Source organism: Diabrotica undecimpunctata, chromosome 3 (genome assembly GCF_040954645.1).
Source record: "Diabrotica undecimpunctata isolate CICGRU chromosome 3, icDiaUnde3, whole genome shotgun sequence".
NCBI lineage: Eukaryota > Metazoa > Arthropoda > Insecta > Coleoptera > Chrysomelidae > Diabrotica > Diabrotica undecimpunctata.
Genome location: NC_092805.1, coordinates 119,109,979 through 119,135,383, shown reverse-complemented (window position 1 = coordinate 119,135,383; position 25,405 = coordinate 119,109,979). Strand labels below are relative to the sequence as shown.

The 25,405-nt window shown below is 32.9% G+C and overlaps 1 protein-coding gene across 3 annotated transcripts in view; it reads right to left on the bottom strand.

Moving 5' to 3' along the window:
- LOC140437304 (condensin complex subunit 3-like) overlaps window positions 1-25,405 on the bottom strand; it is a 58,149-nt gene that overhangs the window by 23,341 nt on the left and 9,403 nt on the right. For all 3 annotated transcript variants that reach the window (XM_072526747.1, XM_072526749.1, XM_072526748.1), the window contains exons 6-12: window positions 18,642-18,839; window positions 18,474-18,585; window positions 15,556-15,768; window positions 10,573-11,592; window positions 10,264-10,440; window positions 3,581-4,061; window positions 176-328 (exon numbers count right to left, since the gene is read on the bottom strand). In XM_072526747.1, coding sequence (XP_072382848.1) covers window positions 176-328; window positions 3,581-4,061; window positions 10,264-10,440; window positions 10,573-11,592; window positions 15,556-15,768; window positions 18,474-18,585; window positions 18,642-18,839 — 2,354 coding nt within the window. The remainder of the gene's footprint in view (window positions 1-175; window positions 329-3,580; window positions 4,062-10,263; window positions 10,441-10,572; window positions 11,593-15,555; window positions 15,769-18,473; window positions 18,586-18,641; window positions 18,840-25,405) is intronic.

The following is a 25,405-nucleotide window of genomic DNA, read 5'->3' as shown; positions in this document are numbered from 1 at the left end:
TAAACAAAAAAAAAAAATAAAATAAGTAAAAATTACGGAAATAATTAAAATACATATGAAGAACCTAATGAGAAACAATTGAATTGTGTCTAGAAAAACCTAACTAAATATCGACTACTCTGAAGGACGGATCCAGTCCAATGAAAACAGCAAAAAAATATGATGTATGAATTACCTTCACTTCTTTCTTTTTTTCTTCGTTTTGAAAATTTATTATTGTTGTCCGTATCTGAATTTGTATCTTCAATAGCATCTTTCGTTCTTTTTCTTTTCTCTTGTGATATACTTTTAGGAGTTATAACGTGATTTTCATCATCTTGTTTAGAATCTAAAAAATGAATTGAATATATATATGTATGTATAATGGAAATACATTATTTTATTGACTTAATGTGATAGATAAGGATAATTAAAAAAATGTATCCGAAAAATCACTTTTAGTAAAAAACAAACGTTTTTTCACATATGTATGGACTTACAATATGTGTATATTAAATTATGGTATGTATGTATACAAAACTATGTACATGCAATAAATAAAATATAGGTATACATGTATGTACATATAATAAATGTACAATACTGTTTTACATACCTATGTACATATTGAATTTTCATTTGGAGAAAAAATCAGTAATTTTAGTTTGTTTATTAAAAATTTCTTTTCTAATATCAGTTCTCATAGTCCGTAGCAAGAGAATTGTGTTATAATCAGCGTTCTCCTGTTCAAAATAATTTAGTAGAAGTTCTGTTGCCTGCAATGCTTGGTTGTGTTTTATTGTTTTTCGTTCCGTAACGAATTTTCGTTCTCATCACTCGAGTTTTCGTAATCAAACTGCAAAGAAGTAGATGGCCCATCTTTTCTGTGGAGATCTGCTATTTCGTTGTCACTCAGTTGTTCAAATCCCTCTTCGTCTCTGTCATTTTCCAGCCAGTTTTTCATGTCATCCCTATCAACATGAATGAAATCCGGGAGAGCTTTGGAAATTTCAAGAAATGATTCTGTTTCCAGTTCTTCTGAGGTTTCTTGTACAACATTATCTTGTTCCAATATTTTCCCCCCTGAAAGTTTCAATGTTTTGGAGGGTAAGTTTACCCAGGCTTTCACAGACCGAAAAGATGGCGTCTTTTATGGTCCACTTTTTTAAAATTTCTTTAATTGAATCTTTGCTGTTATTCTCTTCAAGAAGAAATCTCAGAATATTTTTTTGTAACTTCTCTTTAAACTGGATATTACCCCTTGATCCATCAGTTGGATCAGGGATGTGTCGTTTGGTGGAACAAAACTTTGTCCATCTTCAGTCGTCAAAGTCGAAGTCAAAATCTTCCCACACTCAGCTGTGAAGGAGCATTGTCGAGTAATAAAATAGCTCTAAGAGGTAGACCTTTCTTTTTCAAGTGGTGACGCACTGAAGGTACGAATTTATCTTTAAACCACGATGAAAAGATTGTTTGGTTCATCTAAGCTTTTCGATGGTTGTAATAGTCACAAGGAAGACATCTTAGTTCAGTTCCTTTGAATGATCGAGGTTTTACCGCTTTTCCAATAACAGTTAATTTTAATTTATGATCTGAAGCATTACAGCATGTCATAATAATAATTGTAAGCCGTTCTTTGCCAGTTTTGTGGCCAGGATCATATTTTTCGGATTGAGTAGCTAAAGGCTTTTTGAAGGAAGCATCTTCCAAAATAATCCTGATTCATCAGCATTATAGATTTGATCGGGAGTTAAATTAAATTTTTCGACTAAAGAGTTAAAATTTTCAATAAATAATGTGGCTGAAACATTATCACCGCTAAGACTCTCCCCTTAAGTAGCCAACTGCCTGATACCGTGTCTTTTTTGAATTTGTGTAGCCATCCTTAGGAAGCAGAGAATGGCTCCTCAATTTTCAAGTTTTCATGAAACCATATAGCCTTTTCACTTACCATTGGCCCTGGAAATAGGAACTGCCTCAGCACGTTTTTGAATGAACAATTGGTAGACGGCTTCATCTAAGTCTTTTAATGAAGATGTTTTCATTGTTTTCCCGAGTACACATTGTTTGCACCGCTGATGAAACGAAGTCGGAAATGTCTTTTTTCTTCTTTAAAATATCACGAACAGTTTGCTCGCCAATTCATAATTCACTGGCCAATTTTTTAACACTTTCACCTTTTTCAACACGTTTTATAATGTTTAATTTCTGTTAAAGCGTTAAAACTACACGTTTTCTTTTCTGCGACATTTCGTAAGATGAAACTTAAATGGAGACTAAAGCACAACTGAATTGTTTTTGTTCTGTAGGCAACAGACCTGACCGAGTTTCTGAGAAAGTCGTTAAACATGTTTGAATAGGTCGATGTTGACGAAACTCATTTCGTACGAAACCACTTGCCGTGTTTTTCTATTTATTTTATCTCATTATTTATTTACTTGAGTAACATATATATATATATATATATATATATATATATATATATATATATATATATATATATATATATATATCTGTTAAAAATAAAAATAATCTTTCGTATTCATTGTTTTCATATTAAACATTATACATACATATAAAATATATTGCGTATAAAACACTTAAAATAATAAATACATAAATAAAAAATAACAAAAATGAAAAATTTGCTTTTTGTCACCCCGGTTAATTGGAACCCCGGTTAATAGAGCCCCGGATAATGGGGGTTCTACCTATATACCTAATATATGTATATATATATATATATATATATATATATATATATATATATATATATATACGTATACGAGATTAAAAAGTTATAAATAAATCAAACAAGACTAATGAGTACAATCCCCCCTACCTATACTCGTACAGGGCCAATCACAAGGAGCTCTGTCAAGAACCGTTCGAGAGAAGTGCACCAAGATCGACTATATAAGTAAGCGTTTCAACCGAGAGAGTCAGTTTTCAGTTTACTTCAAGCACTATCGAGAAGCGGAACTACCTGACTTGACAGTGGCAAGTGCAACCTTTCCGAAACTTCGTTAAAACAAAGGTTTTTCTCAAAACCATCATTATTCAACGCGGAGTCAAACCCGGAAAACCGCAGAAAGCACATATAAATCCCTCGGAAATTTCAAGTGTAACGTATATACAGTGAGCACGTAAATGTTGGAATAAATTCGTTAAAAGATCGATTCAGCTACTGGTTAAAAAAAAGCTCAAACACGTCGATTTTATTTTTCACCGTTCAATGAATCGGCACTAAAAAATGGTCCCACAATTTTATTACCAGCTATTTCCGCTTCATCACCATCGATTACATAAAATACACAAAATTCTTGTCTTCAATCGAAATCATCTTCATTAAGTTCATAAATCACTAACATCTTATATGGGCGCCACTTGTTCTCTTTTAGAGACGTTAAAACGGACAGAGAAAAATCCATTTACTCCGTAATAACGAGAGGGTGATTGTTAGCTATATATGTCCCCTAACATCGCAAACTGGAAGTAGACACGATAAAATGTTCAATAGTACAGTACTCAGTAGTTAAATAAGTGTTCTCAATGGAGATAACTAAGTTATGCATAAAACAATATTAACAAAAACACTTACTTTTATTCCTATCGTTTGAAGATTCCACAGATGATCTCTCCTCGGAGTTTTGTTCTTCTGTATTTTTCTTTTTCTTGTCTCCCTCTTTTTCACTTCCTGCACTATTATTTGTCAAATTTTTATCCGGCTCAACGACTTCTTCATCGTCAGTAGATTTCGTTTTGTCTACGCCGTCAGTGTTCGGTACGTCGTTATCAAATGCTTCTTCATTTTCATCATCTTCATTTACTTCCTGTATCGAAGACAAATTTGTATTGTGACGTGTGGAATTTGTTACATGAGACAATTGCTGACTTTCTGAGGATGTTATTTGATCGCAAGCTTCGTTTTGACTATTGTCTTCACTTGAATTAATCCCATTGGAAACCTCTGTTGTTTCCAAATTAGCCTCAGCTATTGAATTGAGTTTCTCTAAAGAAACGTTTAGTTTTTCATGAAATTTTAATAAGTTTCTCTTTAGTGTTTTCTCTGACAAACTTTCCTAAAAATTACAGTAAGTATTAAAAAATTACCAAATCTTAATAAACTCTAAATTCTCTACATTAAATTCAAATTAAAATATTGAACTGAGCCGCATTAACCAAATGATGGATATTAACAAAAACTGACATACTGAATATCGTAGTATCCTTTATAAAAATAGGAAGACTAAGATGGGCAGGACATCTGGCAAGATCACAGCAGAACAACCCTCCTAGAAGAATCCTTATGTCACAACCTGTGGGAAGTAGAAAAAGGGGTAGACCAAAACTCAGATGGAGGGATGGTGTAGATGAGGATGGTAGACAAATAGGCGCAGCAAACTGGCAACAGTTGGCAATGGATAGAACTGACTGGCGTAATAAGACTTGGGAAGGTCGAGGCTCTTTTATAGGGCTGTAGCAACAATGATGATGATGATGATGACATACTGAATAAAATATAATACAAATAAGCGATAAGTTCTATCTAACTTAATCCACAAGACAGAAAAAAAATATCACGGTTTGCTATCATTTATAAAGATTGACACAGCTCTAAAAATCAATCTTTTGGTAAAATGCATAAAAAATAAAAATTAAGTCCTATCATTTTTGGTATATATAAAAGTATACATAGGTCAGACAGAAAGAAGTTTAAAAAACTGATAGGGGCCGAGTGATTGGCGATATAAGCAATCCCCTGCTTACCGACTAACGGCTTCGGGCGGATGAGTCGGTAGGTAGTAGGACAATCTTTTGTCCTGGAGCTGAGAAATCGACTCCAAAGGTGGAGGAACCAATAAATTGGTCAACGGCAAAAGAATGCAGAAGGCAAGGGGAAACCACTACATTAAAGTTTCAACAGAACATCCCTAGTCATTCATCATGGCAAATACGCAAAAAAGTCAAACCGTTACTGATCATAGAATCCGTAAACCAAAATCCGGCAGGGAAGGAAAAGATCATGTAAAAGAGACGAGGCCTTCCAGGTCGATAGCAAGCAAAATCCTCGTTTAGATAATAAAATTCCACGTCTAAGAATACACAAATGTAGACCTATAAGACTTGCAACATGGAATGTAAGAAGCTTGTACCAACCAAGAAAATAATTAGACAATTTAATACAAGAAATGACCAGAATGGAAATAAATATATTAGGCATAAGTGACGTACAATGGCCAGACACCGGCAAACTTATAACCAAAAACGGCATGATGTATTATGCTGAAAGCAACGATCCGGTTCATCGCTATGGAGTCGCCGGACTAGGTGGCAGAAAAGAAAGAGGGGATAGACTTGTGGATTTTTGTCAAAATGAACATTTTGCAATAATGAACACAATGTTCCAACTACCTGACAGAAGATTATACACTTGGAGATCTCCTGCAGACAACAAAGACCGCATAGTCAGAAATCAAATAGACTATATATTAGTTAAAAATAGATACAAAAACTCAATTAAAGCAGTAAAAGCATACCCCGGAGCAGATGTCAACTCAGACCATAACCCGCTGATAGCTAGAATGCACGTGAAACTCAAAAAGATTGTAATACTTAAAAACAAACCAACGTTTGATTATACAAAATTAAGAAAACGAGAAATACATAAAAAAGTGATCCAACAAGTCAACTCAAGTCTAACACAAGTAGGAGAAGACATATTAACATCAGAAGATGTCAATGAAAAGTGGAGCAATATTCAGAAGGCATTACTAAAGGCTGCAGAAGAAAATTTAAAGCCTGAAAAGAAAATAAAAAAATATCAAGAACTATAAAGTAGAATTAAAGTAAAGATAAAAAAGGCCAAGGAAAAGTGGTTAACAGATCAATGCATAGAAATAGAAGAGTATGACGGAAAATTCGACAGCTTTAGTATGCATAAAAAAATAAAAGAACTAACAAATACCAAAAAGCGAGCACACTATGGGATACTCAAAGATGATAATGGAAAACTCATTGCAGACATCAAAGATAAACGAATATTTTGGCAAGAATCCATAATGAAATTCTTCGACGATGATAGAGTGATACAAGAAGAATCACAGGAACAAACAGGACCGAAAATAATAATGTGCGAATTAGAACAGGCAATTAGAAATGCAAAGACCGCAAAATCAGTAGGCCCAGATCAGGTACCCACTGAGTTAATTAAATGCATTGACGAAGAAACACTGCATATACTTTTAGATCTGTTCAACAAAGTATATACAACAGGAGTAATACCCGAATATTGGTTGCTGTCCATATTTTTAACACTACCAAAGTTAGTACATGCGACAAAATACCTCTAGTACAGAACAATTTCCTTAATAAGCCACACACTTAAGATATTTCTCAAAATAATACATGTAAGACTATAAAAAAAAATAGAAGAAGGTATAGACGACACCCAGTTTGGATTCAGAGGAGGACTAGCAACGAGAGAGGCTCTGTTCGATTTTAACGTTCTCGTGCAAAGACGACTAGATATGAACCAGGATTTCTATGTCTGCTTTATAGATTATGAAAAGGCTTTTGATAGAGTACGACATCAGAAACTCGTAAAACTGTTAAAAGAAAAGAATGTGGATAGTCGAGATATACGGGTTATTGTCAATCTGTACTGGAATCAAAAAGCAAAAGTCAGAATCGAAAATATCGATACAGAAACTATAGAAATCAAAAGAGGTGTTAGACAGGGTTGCGTCCCCATTGTTATTCAATCTGTACAGCGAAGCTATTTTTAAGGAAACAATATCAGAGGAACAGCAGGGTATATAACGGAAAAATCTTGAACAACATAAGATTCGCAGACGACACCGCTCTTTTTAGACAGTCTAGAAGCACTGCAACGCTTAGTAAATAGATTACATCAAGTCAGTATAAAATATGGACTACAAATGAACGTTAAGAAAACCAAGTGCATGATTATTTCTAAAGGTAGGAAGGCTAGATATCGAGGGAAAACAAGTAGAAAGAGTGATCTTTCTACTTGTTTTCCCTACTAACCTACTCTTTCCCTACTCTAAAAGTAACTACAAATATCTGGGAACCTGGGTAAATGGAAACAATGACCAAGGTAGAGAAATAAGGACACGCATTGAAATTGCAAGACAAGCATTTATAAAAATGAGAACAATGTTTGTTAATCGAGACCTTCCCCTGGAGCTGAGGATAAGAGCCTTAAGATGCTACATGTTCTCGACTTTGTTGTATGGAATGCAAAGCTGGACACTAAAAGTGGATAATATAAAGAAGTTGGAATCATTTGAGATGTTTTGCTATACAAGGATTTAATAACGAGTTACAAATGCAGAAGTGTTAAGAAGGCTGCAAAAGGATTACGAGGTAATAAAGCACATCAAAACAAGAAAGCTGGAATATTTAGGCCGCATTACAAGAGGTGCGAAATATGAGATATTAAGGCTCATAATGCAAGGTAAAATCAAGGGTAAAAGATCCATAGGAAGTCGAAGAATTTCCTGACTAAGAAACCGAAGAGAGTAGTATAGTTGAGGCTCAGTAGATCTTTTCAGAGCAGCCGCCAATAAGGTACGGATGGCTGTGATGATAGCCAACCTCCGATAGCAGAAGGAACTACAAGAAGAATAAGAAGAATTTCTCTCAAAGATAGAATAAGAAATGAGGATACATGAAGAGAAACCACCATATGAAGAGATCATGTTGACAGGACCCAGGAAGAATCACAAAATGAGAAAAACAAACAAACCCAATACAGAAAGACTACTAGGAAGACCCCTATAGAGTTGGTATGACACCTGGACATCAATATAACAAGAACTGGAATAATAGAATAAACAGGTCCAGGTCCAACAACAAGAAGAAGAAGATTGAACATAGATATTAAAAATATTCGTCTTAAAAATACAGATTTAATTCTCTGTGATCAAATACATATTAGGAGGTCTATATTACTTTGTCTAATATGAAATTGGTTGGGAGTTTGAGAGAAACAAAGAGTATCAATAAAAAGTTTTGTTGGGTAGGTACACGAAATGTAGTTTAAAATTACTACTTAGCTGAAGAAGTCGATGTTTCATGGAAATATCAAGTCAGATATATACTGTGTGAATACTTTAAAATATTGTCAGTATTTTTGGAAATAACGTGTTTGTGAAATAACTTTTGGAAAAGACTTAAAGATGTTTGGATATATATTATATGGACAGTATTTTAAAACTCAAAATAAGCATTTCTTTTTTCTTCAGTGTTGTAAAATTAAGCAACTATAATAGTATTAAAAAATTAAGTTTAATAAATTATTAGACCTGTGGAAAAAAAGTAATTCATTAGGTGTAAAGATTATATTGCGTGAAAAAAATCGTAACCATCGAAAAAAAAAATCCAAAATCTCACAGGCTGTGAAATAAACTTTCATAAGTTGGTAGGTTCATCACTCCCACAATAAAATTCAAAACTAGTATAAGAAACTAACTTTTTTAGAATTTTCCGCTTTCTTTAAAACACAAATTTAAAGAAAATCTAAAATGAGGTTAAGGCCTTTTAGAAACTTTTACAAATATACTTTATTTGTCAGGAATATATTCAAACTCAAAGTCAAGGACAAAAGTAATAATAAATTTCAACTCACTTGCCAATTCAGTCAAGAACAAAAACCATAATCAATTTAACCTCATTTTCCTATGATTGATCTATGCATAAAAAATTGTAAACCTTTATCAAAAGATGATGCAGCTGCTGTTCCCCTAAAAATGTTTTTTAACTTACTCCCGATTTAGCCGTTTGATTGATTCATTGGTGCAAAGATTAATTGAATATGATGCTTTTGCAAATTACAATTCGTATCAGGTATCATATAATCATATATATATATATATATATATATATATATATATATATATATATATATATATATATCTTATAATCATATAGCAGGTTTGGGCTTGATTTTAACATAAAAAAAAACCAAATACATGGTTCTAAGCAAAAATAGCCAATACTGGATACCACCTGGTCAATTACTAGTTAACCAAAAACCTATAACACAAATCACCAACTTTTGTTATCTGGGTGCAAACTTAAATGAACAGTGGGACCAATCGAGGGAAATTAAGATAAGGATCGAGAAGGCAAGATCAGCTTTCGTCAAAATGAAAAAAATCTTTAACAGCCACGATATAAAATTGGAAATAAAAGTTCGTTTACTAAAATGCTACGTATTCTCCGTTCTTTTATATGGCGTGGAGTCATGGACCTTAACTGAAGCATCACTAAAGAGACACGATGGATTTGAGATGTGGTGCTATAGACGCATGTTGAGGATTTCTTTTATAGACAGAGTTACCAACGAAAAAGTACTACATAGAATGGGTAAAGAGCGCGAACTAGTCATAACCATAAAACGTCGCAAACTAGAATACCTGGGCCATATAATGCGCAATGAACAACGATACAACCTACTTCGGACCATACTTCAAGGTAAAGTGCATGGGAAAAGAGGTTCAGGACGAAGAAGAATATCCTGGCTGCATAACCTGCGAAAATGGTTTAACTTAACCACTACCGGACTTTTCAGGTCAGCAGTCAACAAAGTCAGAATAGCCATGTTAGTGTCCAACATCCGTAACGGATAGGCACCATAAGAAGAAGAAGATCATATAATCAAATACCAGCGCACATAACTCGCAAATGTCACATAATTTTATGTTGATAGCTTAGATGCGACGTGCTTCGCACTCAAAGACCATTTTCATGACTCGGGCGCCGATATTATTAACACCCGCTGATTCTGTATAACATATGTGGGCCCAACAAACAGCGCCCTTACACTTTAGTTTTTTAGAGAAAATAGTAACCGCCAACGACTATATAACAAAAACTGTGAACCCAACAAATTGCACCCACATCCTAACAATTTTTTCTCGTAGTGTATTTACGAATGAGCTAAGTATTTCACTATAATATTGTACAGGTGTAAATGTGATTTTAAATAAAACTATATCCACCAATCTTTTTTACATTAACTATTCTCATCTTTGCCCTTGGATTACATCTACTTAAAATGTTTTAAACAATTTATATCTAATTTATATTTACATTTATGTATATCTAATTTACACACTATTTATCCCAAAACTAATTCATAATATCTTCTTTATAAATAATTTCACAGACAACCAACCCAATTACGATTTTTTTGCATAAATCTATACTAATGAATATTATTTCCTATTACACTGCATGAAAAAAGCATATACTTACGTCATCCAAGACTTTTTGTACTTGAGTCTTCAATTCCTTTATAGCAGCAGCATTGTCTGTCGATATATCCAAATAGAGCAGGAGTTTGGAGAGATAAATCGCAACGAAATCATTCCTTTTCTTTATTATTTCATGGGTGAACATGTGGGCCATATTTATATGAATATTTATAAGGTCCTATAATATATCAAGACATTATTATACAATCAAAAAAATTAGTAATTTTAATTGAACATCTATTGAAGTGCATTTAAATTTTGGTATTTTAAACGTGATATGGAAAGAGCGACAAAGAAAATATTCATTTACCTTTCTATTATCTGCGTCAATTATATTAGAAAGAAACAGCAGCAGGTTGTCAACGTCTACAGCTGCTAAGGGACTAGTTGCTGGAGCACTGACTATACTTTGTAATGTAGGAATAATTGCATTGGCTATCACTTCTTTGGCACCTTCAATCTTTCTGACATAGTTACTTAAGACCACTCCTATGAGCTGCTGTGATTTGTCAGGTACCTGGGCTGCCATAGGGTTGTACCATTTCAGGATTAGTCTTGAAATTACTGTTGCAGAAACTGGAAATTCATTTAGAATCAGTTTCGATATGGCTTCTATTGCAACATTCCGAATTTCAGAGATCTCATCATCCAACATATTTAAAATAACTTCGACTATAGTCTCCCAATTGTGGACTAATATGACACTATCGTCTGATTGGTCGATTCCATATAATCTCCTTTTGTTAAAACTTGTAGTTAATGACAAGTTGGACCTGTTACCATTACTGCTAACCATAGTGCTATCCTTGCTTCCAAAAATGTTGTATCCATATACTCTAAATATATCAGTTATTGCTTTTATGGATATCATTAATGCTTGTTTGTTATAATTTGGAATTTGTCTGTATGTAATAAAAGGTATACACAATTTTTTAACATACTCCTGAGCCATACTTTCGTCCAAGATGCAGAACATCGCAATACATTTAAGCAATCTCCAGTTGATTTCGTCATCAATGTCATCACGACTCAACAACGGAATTACGAATTCTTCTTTAACAGCCACCAACGATGGTGTCATAGTTGTAACATGTGGCAGAGCTAGCAGTGAAATCAGTAAATCTAAACACTCACAAACAGTTTTGTGATCATCCTTCGTCACTTTAACCATTTCAATAGTTGATGTTGCCAACTCCTGCAATTGACGTTTTAACTCGCTAATGGAATTCTTCAAAGTTTCCGCTTTTAAATATTCCTGATTCTCTGCCGCATCTTCCAATTCCGCTTCAAGTCTGATAATTTTTATTTTTATTTCAGCCTTTTGACATTCCTAAAATAACATTTATTATTTATGGAAAATATTCGGAAAATACTAAAATTATAAAAATGTTTATAGTAGACACGTAATTTCGTTGGAAAATTTACGGGAACAAGAGCGAGTAAGGGTGCGTTCATAACGGAGACCATCGCACCGTCTCCTCACCTAGAGCGTAGCACTGACGGCGAACGCTCGCATTTAAAGTAATGCATTTATTTTACCGAAAATCGATTAAATGATACCATCCCATGGCCCGAGCGAGGGTCGGCGCCTCGTTATGAACGCACGCTTAGACACTATCTTGAGTATGCCAAATTGGCAACAGTGTTAGAGTGACCATTATGATATTCTACTGAACAGTAGCGTCGATATCTAATTTTAAATTAAATAAGAGTTATTATTTTGCAAACATTTAATTTTAAGTGTAAATGGAACAGTCGCATGTCTTCAAATTATGTGGGTATCAGTAAATATTTTAGTTTACCAAAAAGTTTCATTTTCTGTAAAGTTTAAATAAAAAATATGGGTGTATAAGTCAAGATCTTATATACCTAGGTAGTAATAACACTAATCGATTCGACTGAAAACAACTTATTGTAAAATAATAATACCTATAAAAAAATTATCTAATTATCCCATACAATTTAACAGTGTGATCAAATATTTACCTTTTATGAATACAAATGCTCATAAGTATTAAAACTTCCTATTTTATCCCTGATAACTTTTATGTTATTGTAATCAGGAAAAAAATAGAGAATTCATTTTTTAAATTAAATACAAGGTGTTCTATTAAATAACTACAACTGGTTTGACACCGTGTTAGAGAAGATTTAGTACCTCTATAATTTTAAAAATGGATAAAAGGTCTAAAACTTTTATTAACATTTTTTTTATATATACGAGTACCTAGCAGGTATTTTATAACGTAACCAGTACATTGACTATTTTAAATTAATTACTTTGTATTAGAAATGAGAATATCTACAATTACAATAAAAAAAGGTTTCAACTAACTCCTGATTAGAACTAAGCACTTGCTAATCTACTCAGAGTCACTGTTATGACTAGTATCACTCGTATCTCCTAAATTTATAGTTAGTTTGGTTAATGCTGGTAAATAGTTAGCATAGTCATTTTCCACTCCGATTACATATTTCCAGTTGGTTGCTGTGATATTTGTGACTTCTCTTCTAATTAACTGGAGAACAGTAGACGAAAATTTAGGAGACACGTTTCCTCTCCTGATATTTCCTTTAAGTTGAGCCCATATTAACTCTATTGGGTTCAATGTACAACAATATGAAGGAAATCTAAGCACGGTATGCCCATTACTGCGAACACAGTTATCAACAAAATATTCCTTCTGGTACTGTCCACTATAAACAACCTCCAATAATTGCTTTTTACTATATGATGCCTCAAAATACAAATCTTTCTCAAATAAAAATTCCTGAATTTGTAGTTTGTTTCAAGTTATATTTGGAATATTTCTCATTAATCTTAAATGGTATGATGCGTTGTCCATGACATACACACACTATATTTAGGTAATTTCGGAAGAAGAGATTTTTCAAACCATGATTCAAAAATTGAACTTTCCATATACTCATGGTAATCTAGAGGGGCGTCTTTTAATTTTTTTTGCAGATATTAATAATACATCGTCGATCCATCCATTTTCTCCACCGCAGTGTAAAATTATAATGCTTTGTCCTTTATTGGGCAGTACTGAATTAGAACAATTTTTGTTATTATTCGTCCAACTTTTTTTTGACGGTATCATGAGTATCATACCAGCTCTCATCTAAATAAACAATATTTCGTTTCATTTTTCGATACTATATTCTTTCGATCTGTCTGATATAATCATTTCTTAAAGAAATTATTCTAGTATGTACTTTCCATTAGTGCCTGGCGCTTGTCTAAAGTTGTGTACTTAAAATTATTGGCTTTAAGAAATAATCGAAGTGTTGTTGCTGAACATGAGAGAATGTCCTTTCGAACCAATTCACTTCGAAGGCTTTCAGTAGTTGGAAAAATATTAGAGGCATACATTTCGTACCTTGTGCTGGTTATAGGTTCAATTAAGTGCGGTTTTATTTGTCTGAATTTACCACAATCCTTTCTCCTCTGTCTAGAAGATGTTTCTCCTATAATCTTGTAGCAGGTTGCTTTGGGCACTCTAATTAAAAAACATGTTTCTGCAATTGCCTCTGATTTATACAATTCAGAACACAGTCCTTCATAAACATGTTTCAGTATACATTTGGCATCATCAGAGACGTATTAAACATGTCGCTTACGTTATACTACACAGCTTTGTAAATCTTCCAATTGATTAGAGGGTTCCACTGGCTCCTCAGCTGCAGACTTATTATCACACTACGGACGGCACCTTTTAAAAGTATCTTCGTAAAATGGTAAAAGAAGTTTAGAAAGAACACTGAAGAAGTCACAACCAAACTCACTTGCAGTTCTCTATTTGAATTTAGCTGAACGCTGTAGTAGTTATGGTTACACTAAAAATATTCTTGTTTCGCAAAATCTGATTTCACTGGTTTAAAAATAAAATATTATACCTACCTACCCAAGTGTACACCACTGGGCGGTCGAAACGTGATTTTTTATGATAAAAAAACTAAACTTTTTATGATATTAGATGTTTTCATTGGCTCTTGGTCCACGTGAGCTATTCAACAGTTCGATGAAAACTTCAACTGGGTGACTACCCAAACATAATAAGTACATCTGAATGTAAATATCGATGAGAATATTAAAACTTTGTATTATTATACATCTCAGTAATTGATAAGTTTGCAGTTAATAACTACTCCTGGTAGAGTACTTTTATTTTAATTTTTATTGCCTGCTTTTATTACAGATAAATATATTTTTACACAGTCTCACCGAAATAATACGAGGCGACTATACAATAAAATCTCCTTATTCGCGTTTTCACTATTCACGGATTGAAAAAATGTGATTTAATTCCTATATTCTTGGCCTAAAATTTCTTTATTCGCGGATGGAATCGGTGCATACATACCTAAATAAAAAGCATCCGGTATCTTTTGTCAACGTATCAGCAAGTGGACTAATAAAAATAAAATTGACCTTATTACAACTACGCCTAGATTCTGTTTTCAAAAGCTTTAGGTAAGTCGCTTTCGTCGCAGTTGGTATTTTTCAGAATGTAAACAAACATAATGTTAGGTAAAAAAACTTACAAAGAAGTAAAAATTTCTGGTGTATAATATATTATTTTATTAAAAAATAATTAAAATTTATCCATCAGACATTTGACCTCCAAAAATCATACGAACAAGCTGATTTTTGCTGAGAATGTCAATTTTGAGAGCCAAAAAAAGATGAAAAAAAGTTTACCACTTCCCCGGCTTCTCTCTAAAACATACCCTCGTGGGAGTGCAAACGGAAAAATCCATTTACCAAGAATCTGTACGCCGTAGAAAAAAATGTTTTAAATAAAAAATGTAGCCGAGATAATTTTAAACAAAAATGTTTATTAGCACTTTTTATGTAGAATGAACCGTTTTCTCAGAAACAACGCTTGAAGCGACCGCCGATTTTGAATGTCAGTTAGGCGCGCGAAATCAATTTTAAGTAAAATTTGTATCAACTCAAGTGTCGACAAAACTAAAAATGCGTTTTAAAGGTGAGAGTGCGGCTTTCGTATTCAATTTTTGTATTTTGTCGCAAATGAAGTCAGTTTTTATAAAGGCGTTTCAGGAGGATTTCAAGCATCTCAAGATTGGTTCAATGAATTGCGACAATCATTGCATAGCATTGCATCGCAATATTAATGACTCCATGAGTTTAAAATTTTGATCTCCATATGATTCAGAAATTGAAATGCCTATGTAAAATATGGTCGTTGTATGGATAATACGTTAGCCAGTTAGTTATTTACTACACCACATAATTAGAGTTCCGGGAGATATTTTATATACCAACCTTATTTGTCTGTTCTACAGGATTTTGTTCAACTTGCACTTCTATAAGTGGTGCCTGAATATCAGATATTACGTGGCACATTACGTTCGTGATATCTTCAGTCTTTTGAGCTGATTGTGCAGATAAGGTTACCAGTTTTTTTTTGAGGTTCAGTAATAAATTTTCTTCCCGCAATAATTTTAGCGTTAACTGATGTAACGTTTTTCTGCCAACCTAAAACATTGTAAAAATTTGATTAACCGCTGAAAATAAAAAAAATGTATATTTTTTCTACTATAATAAAACGGTATGGATTTTCGATTTAAGATATTATACAAATAAACCCATACAACGTAGTATCGAAGAAACCGACAGTACATGATATTTGAAAAAATAGCCCAAAATTGACACACCGTATATTTGTGTCCTAAAAGAACGATACACTTATGTTACCTGTACCTTTATGGAACTTTGACCTCATCACCATTTTCTTTGCCTTTGCCTCTGTTGAATGAATCCTTTTTTGAGTTTTCATTGGTTTATAACAAGAATCTTAATCTATACATTCTTTGCATTTATAGATCACCCGACTCTTCCACGGAACTATTTTTTCAGAGCCTGTTAAATTTGTTAGACGATCTGCCCAATAAAAGCAGAAAGATTCTATGCGGTGACTTCAATATTAATTACGCTGTTGCTTGTGCTACCCAAGTATCCTTGGTCAATATATTCGAATCGTATGGTTTCACAATACACGTTAATTCTCCTACAAGAATTACTAAAACAACCATCTACCATAATTAATTATATTGTCTCAGATTTCTCACCCCTTGATGTACGTTCTACAATTATTAATGCAGGACTCTCTGACCATGAAGCAGTATATACCAAGTTTAACAATCTTAACAAACAATCCTCGAAAACCCAACGTTTAGGCAGGAGTTTTTCAGCCCAGAACTTTCGTAAATTCCAAAATTTGTGCTCGACTTCTGGATGGCACTTTCCCTGTGGACGTGGACTATAATTTCAGTGATTTTTTAAATAAGCTTGCCTGTATTTTCAATAAGGCATTTCCTTTAATTATAATTAAGTCAAAACATCACAAACTCTGGACTACCAAGGGTATCAGCATATCAGCCAAGAATATGCGTTCACTACTGTACATCAAGAAATTTACTACCAATGTCTTTGTCACTGAATATATCTCCAAATACAGAGGAACCTATCTAAAACTTATCAAAACAGCTAAAAAATGTACTATGAGAATCGTCTGGGAAGCTCTAAAAATGTTGCAAGGGAAACTTGGTCCATAATAAACGATCTTCGAAATAAAACTAACACAGCTCAAACATTTTCTCTTCCAAACCCTGAAAATCTAAATGAATACTTCGTTAATGTGAGTAAAAATCTAACATCAGCTATTTTGCCACAACAAGATCCTATTTCCTATCTTCCCAATTCAAAAAAGGTCTCGAATTCATTCTTTATAAGACCAGTTGATAAATCTGAACTGATCAAAACAATCAGTAGTATCAAAAGCAAATCTTCCTGTAGTACTGATTGACTATCCATAAATTTTTTTTTAAATCTCCCAAATATTGTGTTGGTAGTCCTGGTCTCACTAATTTACGATTCCTTTGAAAAAGGTATATTTCCAGAGTCCCTAAGGGTGGTGATAAATCTACTGTCTGCAACTATAGACCTATTGCCTTACTACCGGTCCTATCCAAAATTATTGAGAGACTTATAAAAGCCCGACTTATGTGCTTTCTCGTTGAAAACAACATTTTATCACAAAGTCAGTTCGGCTTTTTATCTAATAAATGTACCAGCGATGTTATGTTTTCTGTACTATATGAAGTCTATCAAGTACTAAACAATAATCTTTATACTGCCACTGTTTTTTGTGACTATGCCAAAGCTTTTGATTGTGTAAATCAAGACATTTTGATAAAAAAACTAAATTTCTAAGGAATTCGAGGTATTTCTTTGAATTTGATCCAATCTTACTTGAGGAATGGGAAACATCTACACAGTTATATCAAATGATATTGACTCTAGTCACAAAAGCATTGTATGCGGAGTACCACAAGGTTCAGTACTGGGTCCTCTACTTTTTCTTATCTTTATAAATGACATCAATAACTTAAAAATCGATGGAAAAATTTTTCTTTTTGCTGATGATACCAGTATTACCTGGAAGAACTCTAATATTACAACTCTTCATGCAATTATAACTTCTAACCTACTTAAAATAAAAACCAAGTCCGACTCTAATCTTTTAACGTAGATAAGATAGTAGCATTATCCTATAAAAGAGCTCTTCAACCCTTGCTTCTTAATAACAGGCAGATCAGTATAATTGATTCTGTAAAATTTCTTGGTATTTGTATAGACAGCAACCTTAAATGGTCCCTTCATATCGATTTCTTAAGTAAGAAACTAGCCTCATCCTGCTATGCAATAAGATCTGTTTCGAAGGAAATGAATTTAGCATCTTCCAAAATAACATACTTTTCTTTGTTGGTCTCATTCGAGTCTTTCATGTAATCGAATGAAATATCTTACAATAAAGTCGTCCCAGGAATGCAACTCAGCAATATTGGCAATATCATTTTAAAGTCTACTCTAAAATGTATAATATATATCTGCATTGTCAATATGAATAAGTCAGATAAAGTTAAATGATGAAGAATTTTTCACCAAGTAACAAAAAATAAAATTTGTTTAATTTATTAATGTTTTGTATCTTGAGAACGATTTCTGAAGTGTAAATTGAAACATTAATAAACTTATTTTAAACTTAACTTATGACTTATTTGCAATAAAAATAGTAATTGCATAAGATGTCATAAAACAAAAATAGCTTCAGAACAATATTAAGACTAAACTTGGACACTTTCCATAATGTAATCAACAAAATTATAATTAATACCTACTTCATCTGCAAGGTCATAGCCTGCAGCAATTCCAAATAAACTATTCAAAATATACTGGTAGTCTAAATACTCCCAATCTTCCATTTTGTGTTTTGATTTTTCATTTATGATACTACAACAGAGAATATGTAAATATTGAGTACAAAGTTTTTAATACTTAAATTTTACCTTTCAACATAATTACAGAATGGGGTAAGATCAGGAAGTATATCATCTAAATATTCTTCTTTACTTCCATTGTCTCTTAAGTACATTACCAAATTGTACCACACCGCAACAGCTTCGCTGGTAAGTTTATTCAAGGAAATTACTTTTGTTTCTTCGTCAAGTGGCAGTACAGAAATAATTTGAGTAACTGGCGTGGATCTGAAATATAAAATTATTGAATCTAGAAAAATTAAGGAAGCAGTGACAAACAATTTAAGTTAAACGTCGTGTTAAACAAGTTCCTAAATAAAATTGAAGTAGATGAACGAAAGAGGTTTTAAAGAGGTGGTAACAATGGGAGTACAAGCAGTAGAATGTACAGTAATAGCAGAATCGTAGAATCATTAAGTCCAAAATACCACCGGCATCCAAGATGCACTGACAACTCCGAAGTTTACAACTTGTGAGTTCGGAATTGCTTGGAACTATAAATAGTCCTGTAAGCTACTGACGAAGTATAAAAAAAAGTTAATTTGTTTTGGGTGCCAGTACATAAAGAAATTGCTGATAAAAAGGAACTTAGCCCAGCCTACTGTGAAAATATTATAGACACAAGAAAAAATACAGATTAATACAGATTTTTGCTCGCTATACAAAAATACTCCTAGGCTTCATAAAACTGAACTCACAGTAATTATGTAATTATAAGATGTTCTCATTGGACACTGCTCACACAGACATTATTTAGTAAAATGGACCGAGCAATATCCAGATTCAGCAACAATGCATCGGAAGCGGCAAATGCAGGGTAATCGTTAGACAACGCTAACACGAAAGCCTAAATTTGCCGTAAGTTTCTCGAAAGCCTAAAATTTTTTGTACTGAAACATGCATAAAAGATATTTTACGTCGTTGTAAATGACTCCTTTGAAATCTACAATTAGACCAATCAAGTTAGTAAAAAATAAGCCTTTTTCGTCCCAACTGTATAGACGGTTGAAATGTGTAGTATGAGATATTACAGAAAGACTCTCATCTAGGGATTCATCAATTTTTTAGTGGAACTATTTTTAAATAAACAATCAAAACATTAAACTTATTATTTTGCTCATAACTTAAAAACTTGTCTATTTAGAGATTTAACGTCAACATTTTCAGAAAAAAAACACAAAATGAGCTACGCTAAATTAAAATAAACAAAAATGTTATTGCAAAAATAACAATAAAAAGGCGACTTAAGAGAAGATTTGTACATCCTGTAGTCATTAGCTGATTTCTTTTGGATAATTTTGAAATTAAAATACGATGTTATTATTTTGTTTTGTTGTACCTAAGTTTAAAAACAAAGAGCAAAATTGGTCCCGTAGTAGAACCCGACATGTCATTTTTTCCGAGCGTTCTATTTTGAAACCGTGTAGGATTCTTTGAAGAGCGCGGCTGGCCCTTCAGTCGGCTACCCCCATTTCTTATACTCTAGTCTGAACGCAAAGTACTCTTCGTTTAAAAAAACGTTTAAAAATTTTGTTAAAAACTTTGACTTTTGTTATAAAAGATTGGTTAAGTTCAGCTCTTAACCCTCGTAAGACGGTGCCTAGATTATTACGCAAACAACAACTGTACGGGGTGCATTTGCAACCCATCCGTATATCCATTTTTTTTTTTTTAGATGTAAACTCGGGGAAATTGATTTGAAAGATAATTAGAATTTGTCTATTCTACGAAACATAATTTTACAAAGTACTTATTACTTCATTAAAAAACTAATTATCGTTGCAAAACAAACACATGAATTTTTCGCAGAGCAAGCAACACAAAGTTAATACACACAATACAGTAATGCCGGAACTAACGTTGTCCCAAAGCTATGTTAGCTCCAGGTGGAACATCAGAAACGTCCAATTCAAGATATGCAATTTTCATCATTTGACGTATCTGAGAATGCATATTATTTGTGTTTTGATATCTGTAGATATCAATTTCTTTCAATAATTTCCGCCCTAAGTCTAATATAAAACTTCATCTAGTATCCAAATGTTTTCCATCGTAATTTGGATTTTTTATTTTGCAAATTTTGAAAGTGTTTATGGATGAAATATCTAATAGGTGATAAAACATTACCATGGGACATCTGCGTGTTTGGCGCTGTGTTTAGTATTGTTGTGCCGTTTTGTCCACTACTTCAACAGCTCCTTTTGTTTTATTATAATGAAGTATCATTTCAGGTTTATAGGCGTCTTTTTCTTCACCAACTTTACAACTTTTAACATCAAAATGTTCCGTTCACAAATCGTGGAGCGCATTTACAGCCCACAGTCATTTTACGAAAAAATCACGTAAACGCAATGAGTTTTAAATGCTGGAATGGGCGGAATGCGTTTACAATTGAATTTATTAAAAAAGATAGGTGAGAAAAAGAATGTCTAGGAAGACCCCGCACCGGCTTACGAGGTTAATGTAGTTAATTCACGTAACAGTGATTTAAAAAACGGGCTATCTTGACTCCCTCGTAGAACGGTTTTTTTAGTTTTGTTTTTTAACCAGCTTTCCGAATATTTTTTGTCATTTAATTTGAACTAAATTCTATGGAGTTATTGTAAATGTTTATAAGCTTAAAAAGTGCTATTTAATATTAAATCCTTTTGTGTACATAAATGTAATTTTTAAAATGTTTTTCCATAAGTTATTAGTATATGGATATAAAGAAGGTGGCCACGATATCATAATAGCGCTACAGCAGCTTATAAAAGAAATATGGATACAGAAGTCCCTTCCCAATGATTGGAATATTGGAATACTTTGCACCATACACAAAAAAGGAGATATCTTTGAATGCTCTAACCATCGAGGAATTACGCTCCTAAATGCAGCGTATAAAATATTCTCCAATATACTATGCCATCGTATGGCACCATATGCAGAGCGAATAATAGGACAATACCAGGCTGGTTTCAGAGGTAGTAAATCAACAATTCATCAGATTTCAACCCTGAGACAAATTCTAGAGAAAACACTGGAATACGGTGTAGACACGCACCACATATTTATAGACTACAAGGCAGCCTACGACTCTGTAAATAGAATAGAATTGTTTAGAGCAATGATAGACCTAGGAGTACCAAATCAGTTGGTAAGTTTAACCAAACTAACCCTTGAAAAAGTTGAATGCAAAGTACGAATTCAGGGGGAACTCTCTGAACCTTTTAAAACAAATAACGGACTACGTCAGGGAGACCCACTCTCCTGTATACTATTCAATCTAGCTCTGGAAAAAGTAATACGTACGTCACAAATCACAACTACCGGTTCAATATATAACAAATCTGTGCAAATCTTAGCATATGCTGATGATATCAATATTGTTGGGAGAACGGAAAACGCAGCACGAGAGGCGTAGGTAGCATTAAAGGAAGCGGCTACAAAAATGGGTTTAATAATAAACACCAATAAAACAAAATACATGAAAATAGGTACGCAACCACAAACACTACGGCCACTTGTTATAGAAAATGACGTCATCGAAGCAGTTAACGAATTTTTATACCTGGGAACGCTCGTCAATACTGAAAATGACACTACCGCAGAGATAAACCGCAGAATTTGCACGGCTAATAGATGCTATTTTGGGCTTAATCTCCTTTTTAAATCTACAGTTATATCAAGAAATACAAAAGTAAAACTCTACAAAACAATAATACGCCCAGTCCTAACATATGGTTCAGAAACCTGGACTTTAACAAAAAGCAATGAAAACATGTTAGGATGTTTCGAAAGAAAAATACTAAGGCGCATCTATGGAGCGGTAAATGAAAATGGTGTCTGGAGAAGACGATACAACTTCGAACTCTATAGGATATACCAGGAACCAGATATCGTAAAACACATAAAGATAGGACGTCTGAGGTGGGTAGGCCATGTAATGCGGATGGAGCAAACCGACCCAGCTAAAAAAACGCTCCTTGATAGACCTATTGGTCAAAGAAGAAGAGGAAGACCCAGAACAAGATTCCTAGATAACATCAATGAAGACATGAGAAATATGGAAATACGTGCTTGGCGGAGGAAGGCGATGGATAGGGACGACTGGAAAAAAATTCTTGGGGAGGCTAGGACCCACACAGGGTTGTAAAGCCAAAATGATGATGATGATTAGTATATGGATTAGTATGTATTATTGAGTCACATTATCTGGACCAGCCTTAGAAATTGGCTCATTTTTCAAAAAATCGTATAGAATAAATTTCGCAAAAACTATTCAACCAATTTGGTCCATCTTTTGCACACAATTAAAACACCCTTAGTTCAGATGCATTTAAACAAATTTGAATAAATAATAAAACAGTTATTAACAACGTTCAAAAACAGCGCTTTTGTTGTTCATATTACAACTTTTTTTATCAACCGATTTTAATTTTGTATATCTCATTTTGTGTATCTTTTTTTCTGAAAAAGTTGTCTGTTGACGTCAATCTCTAATTATAGTCAGTTCGCTAATCCCAATCCGAACTGTCTAGTGAATTTAGTAATTATTTTTTTGCGAAGTTAATTACTTTTTGGCAGACTAGAAGTGGCTGGAAATTACTATACAACCAAGCACACGTGCTCATAGCGTATTTCGTCGAACTGTTTCTGCAAACTTATACTGATAGTCTATTATTCCTATCAGAAACTAGAGTTTTGGACGAACCGGGATTCTACCTTTTTTATCTAACGTACTTTATTATGTGGATTATATAACACAATATTGCGAACGTTTTGTGATTATATATCATTTGAAATATGAAAATATTAAACGTTTATTGAAAATATTCTCAAGAAACTCAAGCTAAATGCAACTAGAAAATTTTAAGTTGGTTGCCTACATTTGGCGCTACTCAACGATATAAACTAAATTAGCCCAACTTTTTTATAAAATATATTTTTTTATTTGTAATAGAAACTTACTTTCTTTATACATGCTATAAATTTCTAAGCGAACTTGATTTTTGACGCTATGTCAAACTGAACTGGATGTTAACTGAAATGTTTTTGTTATTAAGAACATTTTTAACATTTATATAATTCGATAAAAATATTATTTTAATGATCAACTTACCTCAACAGGGTTTCATTCGGCAAATAATTTTTAAAAATGATAGGTATTTTGAGTAAATCTTTGTGCAGTTTGATGACCTTGTAATTTAACAGCATCCTTACTCATCTAATAGAACATTTATCATATTTATTTCAGAAAAACTTACCAACGCATTAGCTGATGGAACAAGTGAAGAACTTTGACTATCCATAATAATAAAATTCAAAGTAGAACTAATTAACTAAATAGAACTAACAAAGAGTTAAACAAAAATAACAGAACAGTAAAACTATATTAACTAAAATAAACAACGCGAATAATACAAATATTTACTACAATATGTTAAATTGTAACAACTCAAATATTATAAAATCCGTAAAATAGTTTCGAAACACAATTCAGTTATCTGCCTTAATCTGAGCCTTCTAAAAATTGCAAGCATAGCAGGCGTTGATAAAGATGTTAATAGAGACATGGGGAATCTAAAATTTGAATTCCACGACATGTCTCCTCAACTAAGCAGAAATCATTACCGAATTGGTTTCTTGTACTCATACAGAGTAGATCCGAATAAAATGAAAAAGACAGTCAAGATTTCATTTCACGTACAAAACGTCTATGTATCTGTTTATACGTATTTCGCTTTAATAAAGCTCATCAGAACAGATATTCATAGGCGTTCTCAACGTGAAAAATAAATCTTTCCTGTCTTTAAGAAGCAACAATATCATTTTATTCGGATCTACTCTGTATGAGTACAAGAAACCAATTCGCTAATGATTTCTGCTTAGTTGAGGAGACATGTCGTGGAATGCAAATTCTAGATTCCTCATGTCTCTATTAACATCTTTATCAACGTCTGCTATGCCTTGCAATTTTTAGAAGGCTCAGATTAAGGCAGATATCTGAATTGTGTTTCGAAACTATTTTACGGATTTAATATCAGATGTTGCTATTTGTCGAAAATTTTATGGGTTTAGTATACACTTCCACTATTTATAATTCTTTTTTTTTTCAATGGAAGAATTCTGCAATATTAAGTATATTGAGTTATTAATACGGAGAGGTAGGAATTTTTGTGTTGTAGGTTTCCGACAATGAATCTGTCAAAATATGCCCGAGCTAAGCGAATGGACCTTAGATAAGTTTTTAAGTTGTGAGGAACATAATCAGTTTGACGTTTTGATTGTTTATTTACAAATAATTCCACTAAAAAATTGATGAATCCCTAGATGAGAGTCTTTTTGTAATATCTCATACACATTTTAAATGTCAAACCTGTCTATACAGTTGTGTTAAGTACAAAACTAATTTAATTGGACTAAATCTACAAATCTGAAAGATAAATAGTCTAGGCTAGCATAATAGAACAGAAATAGAGGTAAAAACCATAGAAATAAGTAAAAAATCACAACTGATTAACTAGAAAATATTTATCTAGAATATCTACATGTAGAAGATGTAATAAATCGTAGACAAGTTTTTTATGAAAATAAATACCATTAATAATAAATAACTAAAGAAAAGTAAATTAGATCATAAATTTGAAGATAAACTAGGAATATATGAGGGCACAAAACTAGAAACAAAATCTAAAGTCGAGAAATATGGAAGAAGTTAAAACAGACACAGAAGAACAATGAGTAAAAAAATAAGAAAATTATAACCTGAGTTTAATTAATATGTGGGTCGGTATTGCAAAGAAAAAAAAAGA